At 32.1% G+C, this 23,354-nt stretch overlaps 3 protein-coding genes and 1 pseudogene across 4 annotated transcripts; 1 reads left to right on the top strand and 3 right to left on the bottom strand.

The window, feature by feature from the left end:
• Positions 1-232: 232 nt before the first annotated feature.
• Positions 233-2,357, bottom strand: LOC100778517 (proline-rich extensin-like protein EPR1). Its single transcript, XM_003524258.5, has 2 exons — positions 654-2,357; positions 233-559 (listed from the first exon to the last, which is right to left on the bottom strand). Exons 1-2 carry the CDS (start codon positions 2,340-2,342, stop codon positions 467-469), a joined length of 1,782 nt encoding a protein of 593 aa, XP_003524306.1. The 5' UTR covers positions 2,343-2,357; the 3' UTR covers positions 233-466.
• A 1,902-nt stretch (positions 2,358-4,259) lies between these two features.
• On the bottom strand, positions 4,260-4,814 carry LOC102668153 (uncharacterized). Its single transcript, XM_006580812.1, has one exon. It carries the CDS (start codon positions 4,812-4,814, stop codon positions 4,260-4,262), a length of 555 nt encoding a protein of 184 aa, XP_006580875.1.
• Positions 4,815-10,516: 5,702 nt separating this feature from the next.
• On the top strand, positions 10,517-12,244 carry LOC100788133 (U-box domain-containing protein 25-like; annotated as a pseudogene).
• A 7,278-nt stretch (positions 12,245-19,522) lies between these two features.
• On the bottom strand, positions 19,523-22,565 carry LOC100500132 (uncharacterized). Of its 2 annotated transcripts, XR_414142.3 has the most exons (4): positions 22,013-22,560; positions 20,247-20,385; positions 19,905-20,156; positions 19,523-19,773 (listed from the first exon to the last, which is right to left on the bottom strand). XR_414142.3 is itself a non-coding variant. In NM_001250345.2 (3 exons), the coding sequence occupies exons 1-3, from the start codon at positions 22,382-22,384 to the stop codon at positions 19,972-19,974; spliced, it is 696 nt and encodes a 231-aa protein (NP_001237274.1). In that variant the 5' UTR covers positions 22,385-22,565; the 3' UTR covers positions 19,777-19,971. The 2 variants fall into 2 exon arrangements, 1 of the variants encoding a protein (NP_001237274.1); NM_001250345.2 differs by lacking the exon at positions 19,523-19,773 and having other exon boundaries at positions 19,777-20,156; positions 22,013-22,565.
• Between the last annotated feature and the right edge of the window lie 789 nt (positions 22,566-23,354).

Here is a 23,354-nt window from a genome sequence, read left to right as displayed (position 1 = left end):
TTACAAAATGCATAAGGAAAGAGATATATAGTATGAAATTGTAGAATACAAAATCTTAGGTTGGTGAGGAAGTAGATACCATGTAAAATTATTTTTTATCTTCACTCTTGAAGGGTCATATGTTTTACTCCTATTGGTAAGCTTTTTTTCATTCTGCATAGCAGAAATAAATAGATCGAGTTTAATAGGAAATATATAGACACTTTCACATTCTGCATATAGCAGACGTTCCTTGGTTGTTTCAACAATTCAAAAACTCGTATCATTAATATTTTTGAGCAAAGATCACAATACAAATTAAGAAAGAACGAAATAAAATAAATAAAAAAATATGGATAAATATAACTTTTCGTTATTCAGTTTTATACATTTAACTGATTTTATATGTTTTGCAAACCAAACCACCGCTTAATTAGAGTGAATCCATGTTCTTCATATGAGACTTCTATAGCAGCTGTTGCAAGTGTCAAGCGATGACAGATAACAAAATGGCAATAGCGAGTCCAATATTAATACTTGGCCACATATTCCCTTGCCTATAGTATGAGTGTGCACCATTCTGTAAATAACAATGAAAAACATGAGATATACATATACTAGTGGTTAATGTATGTAATTGTAATTTAAGTTTAAGTTGTCAAAGGAAATATTACCGCATTGGGACTTGGTGCTGGTGATGGTGTCTCTTCTGAATCGGTTGTAGCAATATCGTCAGCAAGTGGTGCTGGGGGACTTCTCCGAATAATAGTTGTAGGTGCTGGAGCCAGAGAAAGTGCATGGTGTCTCTCGTGCTTGTGCTTGTGCTTGTGTCTTCTTCTCCTGTGCCTGTGGGGAGGGGGGGGTGGCGTGTCATCTTCAGGTGCTGGTGCTGGTGTTGGCGTTTCAATCGCTGGCGTTGGTGCTGGTGTCGGTGTGTTACTTAGTGGTGAGGGAACAGGTGATGATTTTGGTGCTTTCTTTTTGTGTGCAGGTGCTGGTGCTGGTGTTTCTTTGGCTGGTGTTGGTGCTTTGGATGGTGTTGGGGATACTTTTGGAGTAGGCAATGGTGGTGCATCAGCTGGTGGTAATGGCAGTGGAGGGGGTGAAATGGGAGCTTTCTTGGGTGGGATTTTGGGGGATGGGGGTTTTGGACTTAATGCTGGTGTAACCTTGGGGACTGGTGGCTTCACAGGAGCAATTTTTGGAGGCAAAGTTTTGGGAACAGGTGGTTTCACCGGAGCTATTTTTGGAGGTGTAGTTTTGGGAACTGGTGGTTTCAGTGGAGTGGAGGTTGGTGGTAAAGCCTTGGGAACTGGTAATTTAACTGGAGCAGATGATGGTGGTAAAGGCTTGGTATCAGGTAATTTCACAGGAGCAGAAGTTGGAGTTGTAACTTTGGGCACTGGTAATTTAACAGGAGCAGATGTTGTTGGAGATGTAGCTTTTGGAAGTGGTGATTTCACTGGAGCAGATGTTGTTGGAGATGTAGCTTTTGGAAGTGGTGATTTCACTGGAGCAGATGTTGTTGGAGATGTAGCTTTTGGAAGTGGTGATTTCACAGGAGCAGATGTAGTTGGAGACGTAGCTTTTGGAAGTGGTGATTTCACAGGAGCAGATATTGTTGGAGATGTAGCTTTTGGAAGTGGTGATTTCACAGGAGCAGATGTTGTTGGAGATGTAGCTTTTGGAACTGGTGACTTCACAGGAACATATGATGTTGGAGATGTGGTTTTAGGAACTGGTGATTTCACAGGAGCAGATGATGTTGGAGATGTGGCTTTTGGAACTGGTGAATTCACAGGAGCCTGAGTGGTGATTGGTGTTTTGCTAGAAGTGGGGGAAGCTGCAGTTGGCAATTTGGAGGGTGCAGCTGTTGTTGTTGGAGTAGAAGTGGGAGAAGTTGCTGCTGTTGGTGGTTTCTTTGAGGTGGAAGGAGTTGCAGCCACAACGGGTTGTTGTTTGGCTACTGATGGTTTGCTAGAAGAGGGGGAAGTTGCTGTTGGCAATGTTGAGGGTGCAGTTGGATTTGTAGTTGGCAATGTTGAGGGTGCATTTGGAGTTGTGGTTGGCAATGTTGAGGGTGCAACTGGGGTTGTGGAGGGCAATGTAGAGGGTGCATTTGGCGTGGTTGTTGGCAATGTAGATGGTGCATTTGGGGTTGTGGAGGGCAATGTAGATGGTGCATATGTGGTTGTTGTTGGCAATGTAGAAAGTGCATTTGGGGTTGTGGTTGGCAAATTGGAGGGTGCTGAAGGGGTTGAAGGTTGCCAATTGGAGGGTGTACCTGTTGGTGCTTGGGCATTGATTGTGGCTAGCGGGTAGCAGAGGCTAGCTAAAGCCAATACCCATAACACTGCAGCCATTGTTGGAAGTGATTTGGTAGGGAAAGTTAGCTTGTTATTTATAGCATGTGATATATAGTTATGATAGGATTAAAAGGTTGAGACGTAGAAGACATGGTGCATGTAAGAGGAGATGTAGCATTCGTGTGATTGCATCATTTCCACCAATGAGAATGTAAACAATTGAAAAAGCATAGCTTTTCTTGCATCAAGGGGACTACGAAATCAGAACTTTTTCTCTTGGGATTTAACTGCCCACGGTTGCATGTTAATGAGAATACAATTTTACCTATTATGTCTACATACGACCTATATCTTAGTACGGGGTCATCACCTTCTGTTAATATCTGATGAACCAATATACCAGTGTGATTGAGATGTTTTCTCTTTCCCACTGGTTATCTCAGAGTAAGCACCAAGCTTTGCTCCTAAAGAATGAAAAGATACAAAATCAACTTGATGATGCAGGCAGGCACGTTATAGAGGAAGTGGGATCACCAAATTTCATATTCTAGAACAATATATTTAATTATAATCTTAGTGCTTTTATATTGTATATACTTAATTGTTTCAATATTTTATTTTTGTTATATAATAGTAGTTGAGTATTAATGTTTTCTTAATTAATTCACTTTTCAGTTTCTAAACTAATTTCTGTTCTATTTTTCCGCATATAATACTTGTAATCCATCTTATGTTATATTCCCTTGAGTGTCGGAGACTCTTGCCACCTCTATAATACGTACTAGCTAGCAACTTGTCCTTGTTTTTGTTGTTTTATGCTGAGAGTGGTTTTGTCCAAATGAGGAATTTGTCACTCATGTCTAAAACAAGACTAATAACAGTGTCTTGTCAACATACACTACACACATACATAACTCATGATAATATATAACGCATGCATTAACGCCCACTTTAGCTCAAAAGAATGACCCAACTTTAGTTTTGGCTTTGGATCGAGCATAATTAACCTTTCAACCCAACAAAAGAATGACCCAACCTGCTCCTTTGAAGCCCAATGAAAACACAAATAAAAATAAGGCCCATGAACAAATCCTTTGTACTCCCACGAACAAATCTCTTTAGTGTGTACTTATTTAAAAAGGCAAATCAAGTTTGATGTCTCTATTTCATATACCTCTAACTAAAAAATAACACCTTAGTAAAACTAATACTAATAGGGAATGTAATTTTTAGTGCTACGTATTAGTATTCTGTAATTGTAAGGAGAGGAGCGAGATTTCTATCCTACAAAACCAATTTCTAGTTACTTCTTTTTTCTCAATATGCGAGATTTCTATCCTACAAAACCAATTTCCGTTCTCTTCCTGGGGTGTAATACCTTAATTAATTTAATGCTGTAACATCCCTATTAAGAATAAGGGTGTTGTAATTTATAAACTGTTCTTCACTGTCTTAAAAATGTGTTGACAGTGTTAATGCATACTCCTAAGTTATATTACAGTACATTTTCTAGTGAAATTAGTGAGTTATCTATCAGATGCGCGATCCAATTAAGACCACACTAACTCTCCAAAGTGAAGTCATTTTGTTTAGATGAACATAAAGCATGAAGCTCCTTTCCATGGTAGTTGCATTTGCATATATCAAACTTTGTGGAGACAGTATCATAGCCAGAGATTCAGACTACACTATGTAGTTTGTGCATGATTTCAGGCTTTGTGCGATCAATTTGTATATTTATATAGATCTTATATCAAACAAGGTACATCATATAACGAGTTAACATCCACGTAGCTCACGTAAAAACAACTGCATATAACATTGATAAAACTTAACAAAAGTAACTGCTATATATTACTGACTTCATTTTTGAAAGAGTTATCTTCAATATATATATATATATAGTATACTCAATATGCGCCTTGTGCTTCTAAAAAGACGTTAATTTCCTTGTCTCTGGCACGTAACCAGGGATTATGCATTATGGCTTCTGAATTTAAACAACTCAGACGGCAAATCAAAGTAGGAACTGAATGAGTTATCTCCTTCATTTTCATGAATTCTTGCTTTTGAAACCAGGGAACTACGTTCAAATTTTTCCAAAGAATTTGGCTTTGATAACACAGGGACAGGGTTCACGGCAGCATGCATTTGGGTTTCTGCCTTTCTTGCTTTAACTGGCTTTGTTTTGCCAAACCCTGGAAGATGCATGCAAAGTGCACTGCATGTGAATCCCTCTTCCTTAACCCTGTCACTTTTTGGAATAATTTCTTGTAGCTTGTAGTTGAAGGAAATGTTTCTAACCTCACTTGATGATGGTTCAAGGCTCTTGGTTACTTTGTTCATTGACAAAGCTCTAGGCGATGAGGTGGTGGAATTTGTGGCCAAGAATTTGAAAGAAGGTTGAAGTAAGGATAGGGTAGCATTTGAAGGTGTGACAGAAGGTTTTCTCTGTGACAGTGGATGCACAGCAATCTGTTTTTCTTTTTGTAGATTCTTCTTGATCAAGATTTTGGGCTTATCCATCATGGTTACACGGAAGAGAAGTCAAGTCACACCTTATGCATTTTTTTGCAATGCCTGCTTCATCTTCTTTGACCTTAATTTGTCTACTTCCTGGAAATGGTGTTCTGTGAAATATAGGGATCATATATCAGAAGCTTGAAGCATGCACCATATGCAAAATTGCATATTGTGATAACTGCCTAAGTGGCTGATGACTGGATATTTATACATAAAAAGAGGGCTTAGAATGGTCTCTTTCTTTGATCTCTCAATCGTATCATCAATTTAAATTAATATGATCTTGTTTCTTAGAATTAGTTGACTTCTCTTCTCATGCGCCATAAATAATTACTAATAAACCTCTTTGAGATTCTAACTTTTGATCAGTTTTCCTACCGCATTTATATTTCATTTTTTAATTATATTATTAATATGAAATATTTATTAACTTATTGATGATTAATTTTAATAAAAAAACTGATTGATCTAGTGGGATTCTTCTCCTCCCAATCACATGTATCATTAGGACCAATGATTTCTTCATCAGCATTTATATTTCTGAAATGATTAATGTAATATTTGTAATTGTGCTTTTTTTTTTTTTCTGAAATTGTGATCGTGGAATACAACGTGCATGCACGACGTGATAAATATCACAAATTAAACCAACCTGAAACATGACAGCATCAAAAAGGGGGGAAACTATGTCAAATAGAAATTAAGTATAGAATATAAGAATCAAGGTATTAAACTGATCCGTTTGGCCAACCGTCTAAAGCCCCACTCATCTTGGCTTGGTGCTTGAAGAATTGTGAATAAGGATGGAAATAAATTAGGTGGCTTAATTATCAGGATCCTATAGTCTGACCTAAATAAGGCACGACATGTCTGGCCTCTTTTATTAAAAAGTTTGACATAGACTTCTTAAAAAACCTATTAGCGTAAAAAAAAAACTATTAAACATGCATATGATAGGTTGATCTATTTAAAAACATTATAATCTATTATTATTATATTTATATAATATATACTGCATATGACAATATAAAAGTTGTTATTAATTATTAATAGGTCAATAGGCCTATTGAACTTTTATAAAACTTACAAAATAAACTTTTAAATATATTTTTAGGCTAGGTCAAGCCAAGTCAAAAAATTAAAAGAAAAAGGATATTTTATAGTTAAATAAGTTAGACTTAAATTTTATCTTTTTAGAAAAAAAATCAAGATTAATTAGACTTATTAAAGTATGGTTTAACTTGGTCTATTTTTATTCCTAATGAATCATTCGTTATCGTTTGATTTGTTTAGATTGATCTACAATCTGTTTATTCAATAAGTTTTTGTTTGCCCGGTCTCCTTTTATATATCTAGAGCCAAAATGTCTTTATTCAAAGCCTCTTTTTTATTATTATTCGACTATCTTCTAATAATGGAAAGCATACCTTAACAAGATCTTGGAGCATGTTGTTTCGATAATAAAAGGGCAAGCGGTAACCAAGAATGGTGCTCCAAAGAACATCTTTGGTTGAAAGCTCAAAAAAGGGTTGACCACAAGAGAGAGAAATTACTAAAAATATTTTAAAAATACCTACTAAATAATAACAACAATATCTCCGTATTAATTTGCTCCAACAAATTTCTTAAAATTGAATAGACTAACTTGTATCAGAAAGTCTAACCGTGGATTCCCTTGACCTGATAGAAGTTGCACGGTGATCAGATCCATGGGAACGAATCACTAAAACACTAATAACAATAAAGAATTATTGGAGAGTTTGTGATGAAACAACCCACGCAGCTAGATATTTATACATACTTTTTATACATTATTATTTATTAATCACAAGACGAGCTAACCAGCACATAGTGGCTAGCTAGTAGCTTATGGCTTTCTTTCTTCCTTTTTTTTTTTGTCAAAATGGACCTTTTTTCTCTTGGGATTTTCAGTATCTCTTTATGATATATAATTTTTAAATAATTATCATAAATATTTAGGATTAAATATATTTTTCTCTCCGTAAATTAACGTTTTTTGTTCTTTTTTCTGCTTTTAAATATTATTCCATCCCTTCCAAAATAATTGATGTTTAAATTTTTTTACATAGATTAACAAAGCAAGCATTCCAAGAGAATTGGTATTTATTAGGTGATAATTTTATTAAAATGTTCTTATTTTTTTCTCTTAATTTTAATAAATACATTATTATGCCTTTCAAGACAACAATATTTATTAGAGATCAATATTGGAATAGTTGTATGCATATCTCATTGAAAAGTGAGAATATCAATTAATTTGAGATAATTTTTAAAGACAAAAATTTTAGTTATTTTGGGATGCTGGAAGTATTAAATATTACGGCATGAGTGAAAATTATTAAACATTACCTAAATATTACAGGATGTATAAAAATTATTAAAATATTACTTAAATATTATTATTAAAAGAGTCTAACCTAATTGATTGATTGAATAAGATGTATAAATAATTATAAAATTCTCTAATATTATTTTTGATTATGAGAAAAACTCATCCTACCTTATTTTTTGACGAACCAAAATAGGACATGCCAAAATAAATTCTCATGTTAATAGTATTGTTTTGATCCATTTGAAAAAATAGGTTAAACAAGCTGCTCCCACGAATCAAAACCGGTTTAACACCTGTAAATTACTCTACCACCTTAATCAAGATGTTATATAAATTGTATTTATTAAATAATGTTTCATATATAAAAAGTAATTCAAACGATTCAGAAACTGTCAGTCCATGAAAAATTAAAATTTCTTATTGTTGTCAAACTTACCTGTTATCAAGGGAACATTAATATCTTCAAAAACCTTTCAAAAAAAATTTAATATCTTCAAAAAGAAAAGGAGAACATTAATTAATGAAGTTAGTTTTCTTACATTATTCACGTGATAGGTACGTGGATTATAAATTAGTTGCCAGAAAGTGTGGTAAAAAGATAGTAATATTTTTTTTATAAAAAAAAAGAAGCGGTAGTCATATCCTTTTTCTTTGATTTTGTGGTCCCAGCTATCATCGTTAAAAATTATTGATTCAACTAATCTGAAAAGACCAAATAAGGATATAAATTCTTTATATGTATGTGTTTACTTTTTCTTAGTAGTCACACACACATGGAGATCACTGCCGAATATCTACAATGTAAGAAAATTATGAGTGAATGCTTTAAAGATAAATCTCTTAATAAACCTTTATCTTGCCTTCGAATCAAGTATGCTTGAAATAACGTATATTTACTATCATTTTCTGAAGAAAAAAACATTAATAAATTAATGTGTGTTTGAACTTTGAAGCACTAAATATTTGAAAGAAGAAAAAAATCAATGTAAAATATATTAAACCACAAATTCGCAAATACGAGGTTTATAAATCAATGTATAAAAATATTTTTTTTCATGGAAGAAAGTCGGGGAACTTGTAAAAAAAGTTACTAGAAACAAGCAAGATTGATATTCTGCAAAATTCAGTAAGTTGAGAAATTCGTTTTGGTTGGATATCTATAGGTGTACTGCATATATATGGTTGAATTTGTTTTTCCACGGGTATTCTTCATATCTTTATACACTTCTAAATGTACAGAGTGTTAGAGAATTTGAAAGTTTTTCCACGGGTGTACTGCATATTGGACATTAATATGAATGCATGTTTCTGGTTAAGAATTTGAAAGTTGGTTAGTTATTTTAAAGGAAATCAATCTTTTTTAGACTAATCCCATTAGTTAATATTTAAAACCTTATTATTTTAAAGTGAATAATTTGTTTTAGATAAAAAGTAAGATATCTCAATATTGAATGAAAATTTATTAAATTTATTATTTACTGTGTATGTATATATCATGTTAATTGACAATTTTTTATAAAGTAACTTAATGTTAATTTTCCTTTTAAAATAAGAAGTCGATTTTAAAAAATCAGATCTCAAATATTAATACCCACTTATGTAATTTCGTAATTTTTTAGGGATTTTTTTTTTCTAAAAGGGTAAATTATATAAAAGTAACAGTAGTCTATAAAGTGGAATGGATTTGGTCAAAAATGAAATCAGACATTTGCAGAGTCACATAAATCGGAGTTATTGGATGAAAATGGAACATATGATTCAAATTATATTTTGTCTGACTTATAAGAACGAAACCTTAGCCACACGCCTTTGTCTAATGGATCTAATTTGAACGTGTGTAAATGCATAATTTCTTGAGTGTACTGTAGGTAATTGGAATCCGTATGAAGTTGAAAGTTGAAACACTACTATCGGGTTAATGCCGCTACCCTAGGATACCTGGATATTTGGGGTGTTTCTAGAAGTGCAAAACATTTTATATTTATCAAAAAGAAAAAAAAATTATTATTACAAATAGTTTGACATTTTGTCCGTTAATTATCAATTTTAAACTTGATTATAGAGTTGTATCTTGAGAGTTCATTTTTTCAAAATGAATCGATCTAATAAAAAAAAAAGGTTAATTGGGTATCAAATAATAAACTCTAAATATCTCTTAATAAAAAAAAACACATTGATATTTTAAAAATATTTGATATTTATATGATTATTTTCCTTTGATTATATTATCAGTTAGACAATATGCCAAAAAAAAAATGTGAGAATGATCGAGACACACTTCTTTTGCTTTAAGAATAGTAAAAAATGTCAACAAAAATTAATTTAGTTGATATATTTTATCACGTGGGTTTAAATATCATTATTAATGTCATGATCTTGTTGATGAAATAATCAATAAGCTCTTAGTGAGTCTTGATGCATCTTATAACTCTGACGAGTCTTCAAAATTTAACCCATTTAAATTTTTCTTCATAAAAAAAATAAAAATCAAAACTAGATAGGATTAAGTAAATTAATTTAGATAATAGTGTGAATTAGACTCAAATTTTATTAGTCGGTATCTAGAGAAAAAGTATTGATTGTGAGGCAGTAATTACTCGTTTTTTTTTACTGGCAGTAATTACGCGCTAAATGAGTTAAGATTTTAGTATAATTATTATTTTTGGAAAAATTGATAGAAATTATTGAATGAGTTCAAGTATTATTTCATATTAGTGTTATTTACTATATTAATTTTAAAATAAAAGATTAATTTTTTATTGATTTTTTTTTCAAAATTTATATTATATTTACATGCTATAACTTTATGTAGCAACTTTTAAAATTGTAATCATCTTTATCATTTTAATTCCTAATTGTTGGCATACAATATATTCATCTATATAATTGTGTCGTGGAATATCCTTGGTTACCTATCCAAAAACTTCATTTTTAAGTTATTTTTATTTTTTTTTCCTTGATCAAAGAAAACAAGTGTTCACAACTCATTAATCCCGCTATGTCTTTATTCAAGTACTTGTTCAGTACTAAAATCACTCGTGTGAGTATAAAATTTAAAAACAAGAATTAATTTTAAAACTCAAAACTCTATGCACCAAAAAAGCAAGAAAATACAAAGTGATGTTTAGATGGACGTTAACAAAATTGATTTTGAGATAATGTAATTTATGTTTAAATATTTTATCATAAAATTAAGTCAATTTTAAATTTCAGAATTAATCATGGAACCCAAATTAAATACGCATGAAGGCCGCAATTTGCTTCCTTTAGCTTGTAAGTATAAAGGTGGATTATCAATATTTTTGACTGGACAAAAGCAAAGGAGTGTCTTGGGTTGACTGGATTGATAAAGAAGATGCCCGGGGTGGGGCCCACGCTCACTGTTAGTTTTCTTAATTGCTTTCACTAGAAGAAGGTTTATCTATTTTTTGGACCGTTGGTTTCTGTTTTTGCCATGGCTCACTATTGTGGCCAAGAATTACAGACCTACAGAAACTTCCCTTCCTGCCAATGACTGAGTGAGTCTTCAACTTTCTGACTTTTCTTTCTTTCTTTATCCATCACTTCCACAGATGCAATATTTTATGGTCATCATCTCTTTTATAATTGAGCCACCACCACCACTTCCATGCTTCTTCTTGCATCTGCCTCTTTCTCATCCTTCTTCTCTCTCTCAAGGCTTTAGAAGCTAAAAGAGGAAACAAAAAAAGTGTGGCACTTTGATTTCTTCTTTAAAAAATGCATGTCTCCCATTCTAAAGCCTCACAATATTTGCTTCTTTTTGTTCTTGGGAATCTTCAGTTATGAACGAATCTCAAAACGCCATTCCCCATTTATTTAGATGCCCCATCAGTTTAGACTTGTTGGAAGATCCTGTGACTTTATGCACTGGCCAAACCTATGACAGATCAAACATAGAAAAATGGCTTGCTCTGGGTAACCTCACGTGTCCTGTCACAATGCAAAAGCTTCATGATCCATCCATTGTTCCCAACCACACTCTTCGCCACTTGATCGATCAATGGCTTCAACTGTGTCACCAATTCGACCCTGCTAACCCTGAAGCTTCAACTATTGACTCCTTAGCTTCTCTGAAAAGCAACATTGAATCCCATGAAAGCAGCTTAGAAAACAAGTTCCAAGCACTTGGGAAAATCAGTCTCTTATCTGATGAGTATTGTTCCTTTAACAAATCATGCTTCTTCCAATTGGATTTCCTACCACAGCTTTTGGAACTAGTTTTTGGAACTCAAGTGTCACCAGAAATTGACATGAACTTCATAGAGCTAGCACTTTGTTGCATTAAAAAATTGCTGCCACTTGGTAGTTTGGAGCCTCTAAATATGATCAAAGATGGGTCTAAATTAACCACGTTTGTGCTACTATTTGAAAAGGGTACTAACTCGGTTAAGACTAGCTTGTGCCGTGTTATAGAGTCATCATCATCATCCTCTGAGACAGAAGATTTATGTTCTACTCTTGGAAACTCTCACAAACTGGTGCACGAGATTGTTCAAGTTGTTAACCAAAATTACGAGGTTTCTGGGGATGCAATTAAAGCCATGTCAGCACTATGTTCGTTGCAATCCAACAGAGTTTGGTGAGAGGAGGAGCAATAGAAGAAATTATGAGATACATTACATCAGAAAGAAGAAACATGGCACCAGTGGCAATGAGAATAATAGAGAAAGTTATGTGGCTGAAAAGTGCTAAAGAGGCATTGGTAAAACACCCTAATGGTGTTCAAACTATGGTGAATATGGTTTTCAGGGTATCTGATCAAGAATGCAGTGAGAGTGCTGTTGAAGTGCTTTTAACTGTTTGTGGTGAATTTGAGCGTGCAAGAGAAGAAGCCATTGAGAGTGGAGTTTTGACTCGGTTGCTCTTGCTTCTGCAGAGTCAGTGTAGTAACCCAACAAAATCAAAGGCAAGAATGCTGCTTAAATTGCTAAGATCCTAGCCAAAGCAGGGTTAGACTGTCATTTAATATATAATTAATACAAGTGTATGAAACAAAATAACAATAATACAAAGTGGAGTTTAATGACTTTGTGGGTCTCATATTGTTGCTGTGTCACTGACATATTCTCCGTATAGCTGTAATCTTTGAATAATTGAATATCATTACGAGTTTGAAATTCAGCTTTGTCCTCATCGTTGCCCGCACCCATGTACACAAGCAAAACTTAAGACAAATACTAATGAATCTTTAATTTAATACTCATTAGGAATTTAAATTTAAAATTACTCTTTTTCAAATGGAAAACTATTAAATAAAATAACTCTTTTTTAAATTTAAAATTAATTAAATGTGGTAATTTTAAGTATTTTAATTTTATAATTACTCAAGAAGTTTTCTATCATATTCGGTAGAAAAGAAAAATAGAATTGCTAATATCTTAACTGATTATGCATTTTTTTTAATTTCTAGAATAGAGGTGCCCTTTATGGAAAATATTTTAATTTTACAATGTAATTAATACAATTAGCGGCTTTGAAATTTTTTTTATATATATTCGAAAACCTGAGACTTAAAAAAATAAAATCAAACATACATTACTTAAATCAACCATCGACCTGTTGAACTGTGATTTGATTGTTATCTCATATTTGGTGATGAAAGAAAATGCAAAAAAATGATTTCACAAAAAATGCTTTTAACATTGAATTTTTACAATGATTCTTGAAAAATTGATGCAATATGTAAGATGATGATATATTTTTAATATTGGGATAAATATTCTACATCTAAAATTAAAATAAAAAATACTTTCTAAATTAGTTGTACAGAAAACTAATCTAAAAAATACTTTCTAAATCAATTTTTCGGACAATCGGTGTAAAGTATTAATAATTTAAAGGATTAGAGCAATGGTGTGAGACTGTGGTACGTTCACATAGCGGGAAAATTCATATATAATTATCATCGTGTGTAAAAAAAATTTGAACCCACAACAGTTACACACTACGAATAGGATTGATCTATGATCCACTGAGTTATGAAATATCCGTGATCTTTAACCTAGGAAAAAAAATGTAAAATGTTAATAAATGTCTTTTTCTAACTTCTGAAAATTTAATCAATTTTTTTTCTGTACCATTGTACTAAAAAGTCATTTCTATATTGGTTCAAAGTAGAAGCACAGTATAAAAATCATTAATGTTTTAAAATTTTGTGGCAAATTCATATTTCAAACTCTTTCTCTCTGGTTCTAAGACGCCTTAAGGTAAGGACAACCAAACCGATGTATCCCTCAATATTTCTCTTATATAAGTATATATACAACAGTTTATGTTTTCTTATTGTACATCTCTTGTTTTCATTGAATCTTCCTCTTTTGTTTTCCTTTTTGTTCTGTATCAGTGTGTTTGTCTTTCTTTCAAACTCTACCTCATGAAGTATTGTTCTCTTGCTCTTGTAATGTTTTCAAATTATAACCTTATTTTCTCTCTCTCGTAGCTGGCATGTAGGATTAATGTTTGAAAGCTCATGAAGAAATAACAATGTTCAAAGGTGAGTTAAAGTAATGTTTGAACACTGTCCTTAAGGAATTATTTACTTCCACAGACAGAATGAAGACCACATGAACCTTATCCCTTTTGGTTACACTGGCCAGACACAAGAAATTTTCATTATATAAATATTCGCAAGTGGAATTTTTCTACCCTTTTCTATCCTTATCTCATCTGTTCCACATTTTAATCATATAAATATTCCACTCGGGTTATATATTCATTATTCTATTTCAAAACTTTCTTTGAAAACATAGATAGAAGCTTTAATAGAAATGAATGTATATATTTCAATTGAGGGAATGATTTGGCATTGCTATGGTATCAAACAAAAACAATTAAATTTGTCGCATATGGGAGCATGTAACTAGAAAAAAGAAGGTTCATATTATCTCTTTGTTGGTGTCCATGAAAGGAAGCAATCCCCTAAACTAGATGACAATATATATGTTTATAAGTAAGAAGAGGGAATATCGTGCATATATAGATAGGTGAAAGAAATTACTGAAAACAAATAATATTATTGCACGTATGATCCGTTCATCACTATCAATTTAATTATCATTGCTAAAGAGGAAAAAAGAAACATGATATACGTGTAGGCAAATGCAAAATAATTATAGTACATGCACCAGTAGTATCAGATAAAAAATTACATTTAACAATAATGAAGTCACTTTCTTGACTATAATCGTTCATAACGCTTTTATTAAACCGAATATAATATCAGTAATATTCTGAATGCTTAACAAGCAAGCCCACTTGGATACTTTCCCTTTCCTGTAGCCTTTTTCCATTTCTTTGACAATAGAATCAAATTAAGAACCATCTTGGTCACGTAAGCAGTATTATTAATTATGCTATGTAGGATGGTAACACGTCGTAGCCTAATCATTTTTATTGTTTTTCATATGACAAGTATTGCATGATATCATGTAACTAGAATGATTGACGTTTGAAATCAGTTGATAGCTAACGCACGTATTTCTTTCTGCTTTTAGGCACATCCATTCCATGGTCTCTCAACTCTTCTATTTTAGTACGGAATATCTCTCACTCTCACTCAGAATTAAGAACTTATTTTTTAAAATACTGAAATTTATTTAAAAAAATGATCTATTCTAACATATATATTTTTATACGTACAAATCTAAATATCGTATCATGAGTCATGACCATATGCTTAAGCTTCTCTCAACTTTATTGAAGGCAATTTAATTTAGAGATGGCAAATTGGCCCACCCGGTTCATGTCTAATCCGGTCTGGCCCGGGCCCACCAAATCAAAGTGTAAAAGTAAGACTGAATTTCTTAGGGACGGCAGATTTATTGGTCCAGTCTAAAATTAAACATATTTGATGTATAAAATCTTAAGATATGTATATTTTTAAAAAATAAAATTGTAGTTAATAATAATGAGTTAACTAAGATTTATTTTTCGAACCTACACTTTGTAAGTCTAACCTAGCCACATCAAGTCCATTGAACATCGCAAAATTGACTCAATTTTTTCTAAGTCTATATCTTAAAACCACAACTTAATGTTATTTATAAACTGTTTAGAGTTTAGACCAATCCTTCAAACGGACGCCAATTTGGAAAACTGGAGAATATTTAGTTTAATCAATCTCAACTATTCGCACCTTTTTTTTATAATTTAAATTTATCAAATAATAAAATTAAAGGATGGCTGAGATTTCATCCGGTTAGGGCCTTTTCCCCCATCAAAGTGTGCTTAATATGCTTCCTCTATAGTTTAATTATTTGAGTAACAAAATGGAGTCACGTCCTCGTATTAGTTGTAAAGGGTCATCATACGCTGTTTGACTTTAGGTTAAATTGCGGGCATCAACTCAATATTGATTTCAGAAAATAGAAACGGACAAATTACTCTTCTAAAACCTATTTATATTCTTTGTTTTTTCCCTTCTCCAATCAAATTTGCGGTCCTTGGACTATCCCTTTAGTCTGGAGGTTCTTCCTTCTTCGATATATTGGGTAAGACAAAGTTTTACACCACATTAATGTGCCAAATTAATTTACCCACTTGAATAATATTTTTCTTAATTTGGTATTTAATATATTAAGAAATACTTATTATGTTTTATTAAACATTTTAATTAATTAAAAAAGGTTAGTATTGTTTTTTATTGTTAATTTAACAAATAATAGATCAATTATAAAAACTTTAAAAATCTTTTTTTATCTTAACCCTCAAGTTTATTAAGGAAAAAAATCTTAATTAATTCAGAGTTCGATTAAGATTAAATAAAATTTAATCAAAACTTATTTCTATCAAAAATTAAATTTAAGTATTGTCCAAATCATTCAACCTTAATTTTAATATATTGATCATTTCTATCTAATTACTTGGTTAAATACTATTTTGATTTGGTATTATATAATATTTTATGTGACATAAATTTATTGAATGTTAAAACAAGACCACATAAAGAAAATAAGAGTGCATTTATTATTAATTTTAAATAAAATGCTTCAAAACTTCATTGGTTTTGAATATTTTAATTAATAATATTTTTTTAACAACAATGAATATACCTTAATTTACTTTTGAAAAGATTATACTATAACGTGAGTATTACATGCGGAGGTTCTTCTAGCCGTGTCTTATTCTAACACGCAAGCATAATAAACAAGACAATCCAATTGCATCCCCATCCATGGCAACAATAGTCAAATCTTTCAAACGTTGATGTAATAACCTTTTGTCCCTAATAAGAGTATTGTTTCATTATATAACACATAATTACAAATGCTATATCCATTTTATTACACGCATCACTTTCAAAATTAAATACGCACCTTGAAACCCAAAATTATAGATGACCTACTTTAGCTTCCAAAATGTTCACCTTAATCAATAGACATCTGTCAAACTCTGATATTTGTGTGCCTTCCCTGTCTTTTATTAGTTCAGCTGGTTATATTTTGTCTTTTACAAAGTGTTAATTTTTTATTAGTTTAATTATTTAAATTCAACTCTAATGCTTTTGGTTGGATGGAAAAATTTAAAATGAGGAAGAGAAAATTTGGAAATTCAATTTGAAGGAGAAGAAGAAGAAGAAAAATTGAACTTTTCGTTTATAGAAACAAACTTTTCTTCCCTTTTTTTCCTTCCGCTTATTCTTCAACTAACAGAAAGAAAAAAAAAATCCTTATATAAGCTTTTTTTTTATTTCCATTTCACTCAACCAAACATACTACAATATTCTTAAGTTTATAAAAAAAATGATAACACGCAAATTTAATTGAAAATCAAATCGAAGTAAAACAAGATCAAATTAATTTAACACATAAAATAATTTGAATTATCTTCATTTATATAATCCATCAATTATTATATATAATTTGAAACAATCATTCAAAACTATATTTGATATACTATGTATTTTACGTAGCCAAAAACCTATTTTACATTTAACAAGTCTTTGTGTGATAGAACCTTTATCATATCATAGATAAATGAGTGTGAATCCTACATACAATGCCTTGCCCACTCTAGCATTGGATTTTATTTACAACCACTATTGGTTCCTCTGATAGGATGTTCTCAACTTGTAAAATCCCGACTAGGTTGCTGCAACTAATTATTCTCTTTTAGAATCGAAATTCTTTTGTCATGCTAAAATTTTAGGTCGCTTTTATTAGTTTATTTTTTAAAAAACAATTATTTTAAAAATAATTTGCAGAATTTAATAAATTTTGGATGAGAATGTATGGCTTATTGTAGAGTAAACCACAATGACTTTGATAGGTGGTCAATTATAATTTTGAACCGTTGGATTTATTTATTACTATGAGACAGTTTATACTGGATCCGCAACCTTCCCCAACAATCTTACCCGTCACTGTTCGCTGCGGCTTTTTTATTCCTCCCTGACCTCCACCATCTCCTTCTTCCCCAAATCCCAAAACCATAGTTTCAACCGGAAACGCCGTCACCTCTTCAAACCACCGAGAGAGCAGCGACGAGAACAACTGCGATTCAGGGAGCGCCGCACCAGATCTTGCCTCTAGATTTCCCAATCTCAAATCTTTGTTTTTGGTTGTTCTGGATTTCCTCTTCATGGAGGTGACGGGTCAAAGAAGAAGACGAAGTCGCCGGAGGTGGCAAGGAAAGAAGGAAAAATAAAACCGAAACGCCTTTGTCGAAAAATCGCCTTCGACAATGGCGAGCGGTAGTGAGAGGAGATTGGCAAAAATCTAGCGTGGAAGAGCCCACTATTGCAAGATTAATCCTAGGGTTTAAAATCATGCTCCAATATGGACCACATGTTAAAGTGATCCTCGTAGTATTGGCCAGAATTTAACATAAAATTCAAAATTGTATTGGCTAGGAAATATTTTTTAAACCAAAAATGAAAAGGGAATCAAACACACCTTAGTCTTTAACATGTGTGGATGCAAGTGGAAGGAACTCATGTGATCTTGGTCTTCAAAATAAAAAATGTGATCTTGGATTTATTAACATGGAAAAACAATTCAGTGAGGAGGCATCCCCATTTAGCACCTAATTAATTGTATTTTAAGATATTAGTCTTTCTAAGTGAGAGATACTCTGGAAAACAAAAACAAAAAAAATATTGTAATAGGCCTTCTTTTTAATAAACAAATAAAATAAGAATATTGTTTTGATATTAAAATTAACTATAAAAAGAAACCGTGATTTATTATCAATTTTCAAGCATAACAATGTACTTTTACTTATCTACATACTTTAAAAGCTTGAATATATTTAATAGTACTTAACAATACACGGGATACTTTCATACCTATAAGTACGTGGCACTCCCTAGAATTGCCCTAATAGTGAACAATTTGAATTATTTACCTAATATCTTAGGTTCAGATTTCATTACCGTAATATTATAAAAGAAAGTAATAGTGTAGGACTTATTTTTCTTCAACTTATTTATACATATCTTTCTATTTTAATCTCAATTTAATCAAATAGTTTTTTTCTTTCCTTGTAGTATTGTTAGACGTACTTTCTTAAAGGAAAATTAAGTAAAATATTTAAAATAGGTGGTAAAATTTTTCTAAAAAAGACAGATAATTATAGGATTATTACTTGCACTGTAGGCACCAAATCACAATCTATTCTGCTAAAATTAAAGAATCAAATATAATGAACTTGTTAAAATTCTGACAGTTGTGTACTCTCCATTAGCAAAATTTAACAGAGATTACCCTTGTGTGTAAACAAATTTGACATTTCATTTTCTCCTATCTCTCAAGCTGCTATTCTCACTAGAATGATCTTTTCTATTATGCCCCAATCTGACCCTTGGTGTGCGAGGTACACGATGAAATTCTAATATTAGGCCTTTCTCTGCTTGAGAAGGGAAGAGAGCTAAACCCAACAACATGAGAGAAAGACCAACTTAACTAATCAACTTTTTGTTGGGATGAATAATTTATTACGTCAATATCTAGTTCAACATATAAACATTCAAGTCAAAATTATTGGGCGGATTCTACTTTTTGCTTTTATGCCCTTGTCCTACATTATGCAGAGTTAACAATGTTCTATTGGATCTATTTTGATTTAGTATCAAGCCTTTTATATTAAATAAATTTGAAATTTTTTTATAAGCAAATAAATTTGATAAATCAGAATCATTATATCTAACATTTGAAATAATGTCTCTGACTTATCATTAGATGATAATATAAAGAATTTCATGCAGACAATAAACCTAACTATAATTACTAGAACGGGATGATCTGTACCCTTAAGGCAGTTTTCTTAATGTGAGTAGACATTAATTAGGGAAGAAGCCAAGAGGACAAATACCATGGCTTATTCAACATCAGAAAAAGTTATATAACATAAGAAAAAGGTGGAAGGGTTTATCATTGATGTTCATTTCAATCACGTTTCAAGGTCAGTTGGCAGCGAAAAAGGGGGAAAAAAGGAGATGATACCTTATTAACACTCCCTGAATGGCTTAGAATTCATACAAGCACAAAATTTTCGATTGAAAGCTTATTTCAATATTACAACAATTTAGTGTTAGAGTTGAGCAATCTAGCTTCTGAATAGGAAACATTGTCACAAATTTTGAGAGATACCTTCCTGTGCAAAACATTGAAAGACAAAGAGAGAGAATTTATATCGCTGTTAATTTACATTTCATAACCAAAAGAGTTAAAATTGAAAAACTTGAACAAATAAACAAAGTTAAATATTTGAAGTCATAAACTTACGAAGTCGTCATATAGCTAGCACTGCTTAGTATGGGATAAACAAAACGTATAAATATCCTGTGAGGTCTTAAGATAGTGTGATGAAGTGCTGCAGAGAACTGATCAAACTTGGAGGCCAGTGCTTTGTGTCTCTGACATATGAAAGGTCTGTAAAATGGGGATCAAGAAGAGTTGCAATGGCAAACTGGTTTTCAGCAAGCAAAGTGGCGTGCTTATCTGCATATAAGGCTGCTGCAAGAGCTGCATGTATTTCTGCTTGGGTGAAAAAATGTAGAATTAGATAAAAGTGAAAGTTTTCCTTTTGCAGCATGATCATGGAGTGCAAGAATTCTATGAATATACCTGGATACCCTTTTAGAGATATTGAAACGTCTTCCATCTCTGCAATTGCTTCTTCTCTGTCACCAACTTCATATAGGGCCAATGCTCTTCCTACCCTTGCATATTCTGAGAATGCTAAGTCTTTGTAGCTTTCAATAACCTGAAAAGACAGGTAGGCATATGTACCCCATTACAGCATCAGTCAGATGATTAAACCACGGAATATGAGAATAAACTCATTGACAATTGGAATGTGACATTAGTTGCCATGAAATAGCTCAGCTTTTCCCCCCTTATAAGCTGAAATAGCTAAGGTTGAGTTAACAAATATAAATTAGCTGAAGGAAGCTGCAAGGTTGATGAGTGAAAACCATGGAAGCATAATTTGCTCCTCATCCCAACGAACTGCGATACCAATTCGAGGTAATTTTGCAAATTGGTTCCCTCCAGTTCTCTAAAAATCTGTAGACAAGCATGCATTGGGTTCATGTAAAAGTCGGGAGAACCAGAGGCAAAAAAAGGATGGAAACCATTGCTTGCATTTAGTGAACTGTGCATTCATGACGCAGGCATGGAATGAGGACCTCAAGGTCAACCACAAGGTGTTGTTATTGTTAGATGTAATGTAATTGAACATTCACCAGAGGCATTGGGTGTGCGAGCTTGATTTGAATGACAAGCTAGTTGGGTTGGGGTGTTAGGTCTAGGCGTTACACACTCTTGGCTCAGAATGGGGTTGTTAGGCTCTTCAGTTAGAAGGAAGGGGGTGTCTTCACTTTCTTTCTTTTGAACTTCCTACATCTTGTTATATTAGATAGTACTATCTACTATAAAATGACACTGGTACTAGTTACCTCTCCAAGAACTATGTAATTATTAGCAGTGTATCAAAATGTACCCACTATATATACCTCTACTACCAATACCTCAAAAGGTCACACACCGGAAAGTATTGCAGATCTGATAACTTCTGATGGAAACTGAACTCCTATAATGACTTTAAAATTCTCATAGACCTAGCTAAGACAAGGAAAGTGGCTGACCTAACAGTTAATGAGAGTAATATGGTGAAGATTTAAGTCCTGCTCTTGCTTTTGGAATTTTAAGGAATAGGGGTCCAATGTTAGTGGACTGGGCGATTATTTCTCACAGGATGTTTGATAATGAGGTCCTGAACTAAAGACCAATCTGGGGTTGTCATTGAGGTTCTTAACTGAGTTTTAGTAGGTGATGGAAGAAGGCACATCAAACCTCACATTAACTTAGCAATATTACATTTGTTTCAAACTAAAGTTCCCAATTCTTGGCATGAATTTTGCATGATAATCAATCTATTATAACTTATAAGTACGTCACAATATTGAGATTGAATGGAGTGTTACCCTGCTTCCAATCCCGTAATAATCCATTACCAAATTTTAGTAAGCAAAAGTTACATGGAAATTAAAGCTTAAGATCCCTACACTACTCTGAAACTCAAAAGTAACAGCCTAAATGGAGTAATCTCCCAGATTAATAATCAATATTATACTAGTTAGTCATTTTAGTCCTTAAAATTTTAGAAACCCTATATTAGCTCCTATCTTTCAAAAATGTCATTTACATTTTTGAGTGTGTAAAATGATAATGCAAAATAAAGTTTTAAAAAAAGACTAAAATAAATTACTTGTTAAATTAGTGGAGAGTTTTTAAAATCTTGAAAACTAAAAGGCCTAACCCATATAATGTTAAGGCTAGTTTGGAAGTTTACTGAAATATAAGATATCTAAATAAGTGCACATCATCACCTTAGAAAAGTAATCAAGAGCACCACTAAAGTCACCCTGAGTCTGCAATTCCCTCCCTTTCTCCAGCAACTCCACTGCCTGAGACACTCTCTCTGAAACCAAAGCACTTGCTTCTCTTTCAGCCGCACTTACTGGGTCATACATTGTGGCAGCAAATGAAGATGGCCCACTTTGAAGTTTATCAATAATGATTGCATTGTTACCATCACCAAAGCTTGGAACAGGAAGGAGAAGGAAACTAGAGAGAGGCAGAGAGAAGAGGAACAAACGCCTATTTGGAAGTTGAGCTCTTCTGCTGTGAGAATTCTGGATTCTGGTTTTGGGCTTCTGCGGAGGAAGATGGCAAATGGGTGCTCTGCACGCACCCGCCATGGTTGTCAATTAGGAACCAAAATCTGAGGTTCTTTTGTGTTTGAAAGGAATCTCTGCAACCATAACTGAACTAACTGCTGAGGATTTCAGTTCAGAGTTCAGCTACCTCACATTCTCATGTGTTTTGTAAGGGATGTGTTAGATTTAGATGAGATATTTTGGACCTCCTTATCAAATATTCACTGGTTAACAAACAATTGCATTTATTTATAATTGAAATATATCTAAAATCCCACTAACCTTGTAAAATACAACATGCAATTCTTTGTTTTTTTTTATTTCTTCACCAAAAATAGAAACAAATTACATTTAGTATTTTATAAAGTAGTTAAATTAATCAGTATGTCTCTGAACTATTTATATTTTTTATTAGATTCCCAAATTATATATATATATATATAACTACGTCTTTCATCTTGTGATTTTTTTTAATTAAATTGCTCATTTTCTTTAAAAAAATAATCATAAATTATTATTATTATTTTTCCAATTTTAAGTTATTATAAATTAACTGACAAAAACAACTACTGTTATGATCTGTTATTGTTGTTATTACTATTATCAAACTTAATCAATATATTTTCTTTAGTCAATTATTTAATTAATTAAAACTTTAAAAGAGACTTTTTATTGTCTTTAATTATTCCAAATAATACTTATTTTATATTCAATAAATGTTAAGTATCATGAAATATTTGTAAATACAATTTAATGATTTAATTTATTTTCACAAATTTTTAAATGCATTTTTTTTTAAACGAACATGTTTTATTCTAAATTTCTATTGATTATTAGTAAAAAAAATTATTTATAGTTTTTAATATTTATAGATTTATAAAATTTATGCGAGATACTTCTTAATTTTGTTATTTATTATTGTTGTTGTTACTTGGGCAGTTTCTGGTGTAGTACTAAAATGGTCCATTTCCATAAGTATTTCACGGGAGGGCTAAATCCAAGTCAAATAATA

This window comes from Glycine max, chromosome 5, assembly GCF_000004515.6.
Source record: "Glycine max cultivar Williams 82 chromosome 5, Glycine_max_v4.0, whole genome shotgun sequence".
NCBI lineage: Eukaryota > Viridiplantae > Streptophyta > Magnoliopsida > Fabales > Fabaceae > Glycine > Glycine max.
The sequence above is the reverse complement of the archived record's forward strand: the minus strand, read 5'-3'. Positions and strand labels throughout refer to the sequence as shown.

Excerpts from the sequence above, each read along its gene's own strand:
- LOC100778517 (XM_003524258.5), bottom strand. The coding sequence starts at position 2,342 with ATGGCTGCAGTGTTATGGGTATTGGCTTTAGCTAGCCTCTGCTACCCG. Across the intron at positions 560-653 it reads CAGCACCAAGTCCCAATGCG|AATGGTGCACACTCATACTA; the intron begins GTAATATTTCCT and ends TGTTATTTACAG.
- LOC102668153 (XM_006580812.1), bottom strand. The coding sequence starts at position 4,814 with ATGATGGATAAGCCCAAAATCTTGATCAAGAAGAATCTACAAAAAGAA.
- LOC100500132 (NM_001250345.2), bottom strand. The coding sequence starts at position 22,384 with ATGGCGGGTGCGTGCAGAGCACCCATTTGCCATCTTCCTCCGCAGAAG. Across the intron at positions 20,386-22,012 it reads CTCTTGATTACTTTTCTAAG|GTTATTGAAAGCTACAAAGA; the intron begins GTGATGATGTGC and ends CTGTCTTTTCAG. Across the intron at positions 20,157-20,246 it reads ATCTCTAAAAGGGTATCCAG|AAATACATGCAGCTCTTGCA; the intron begins GTATATTCATAG and ends TCACCCAAGCAG.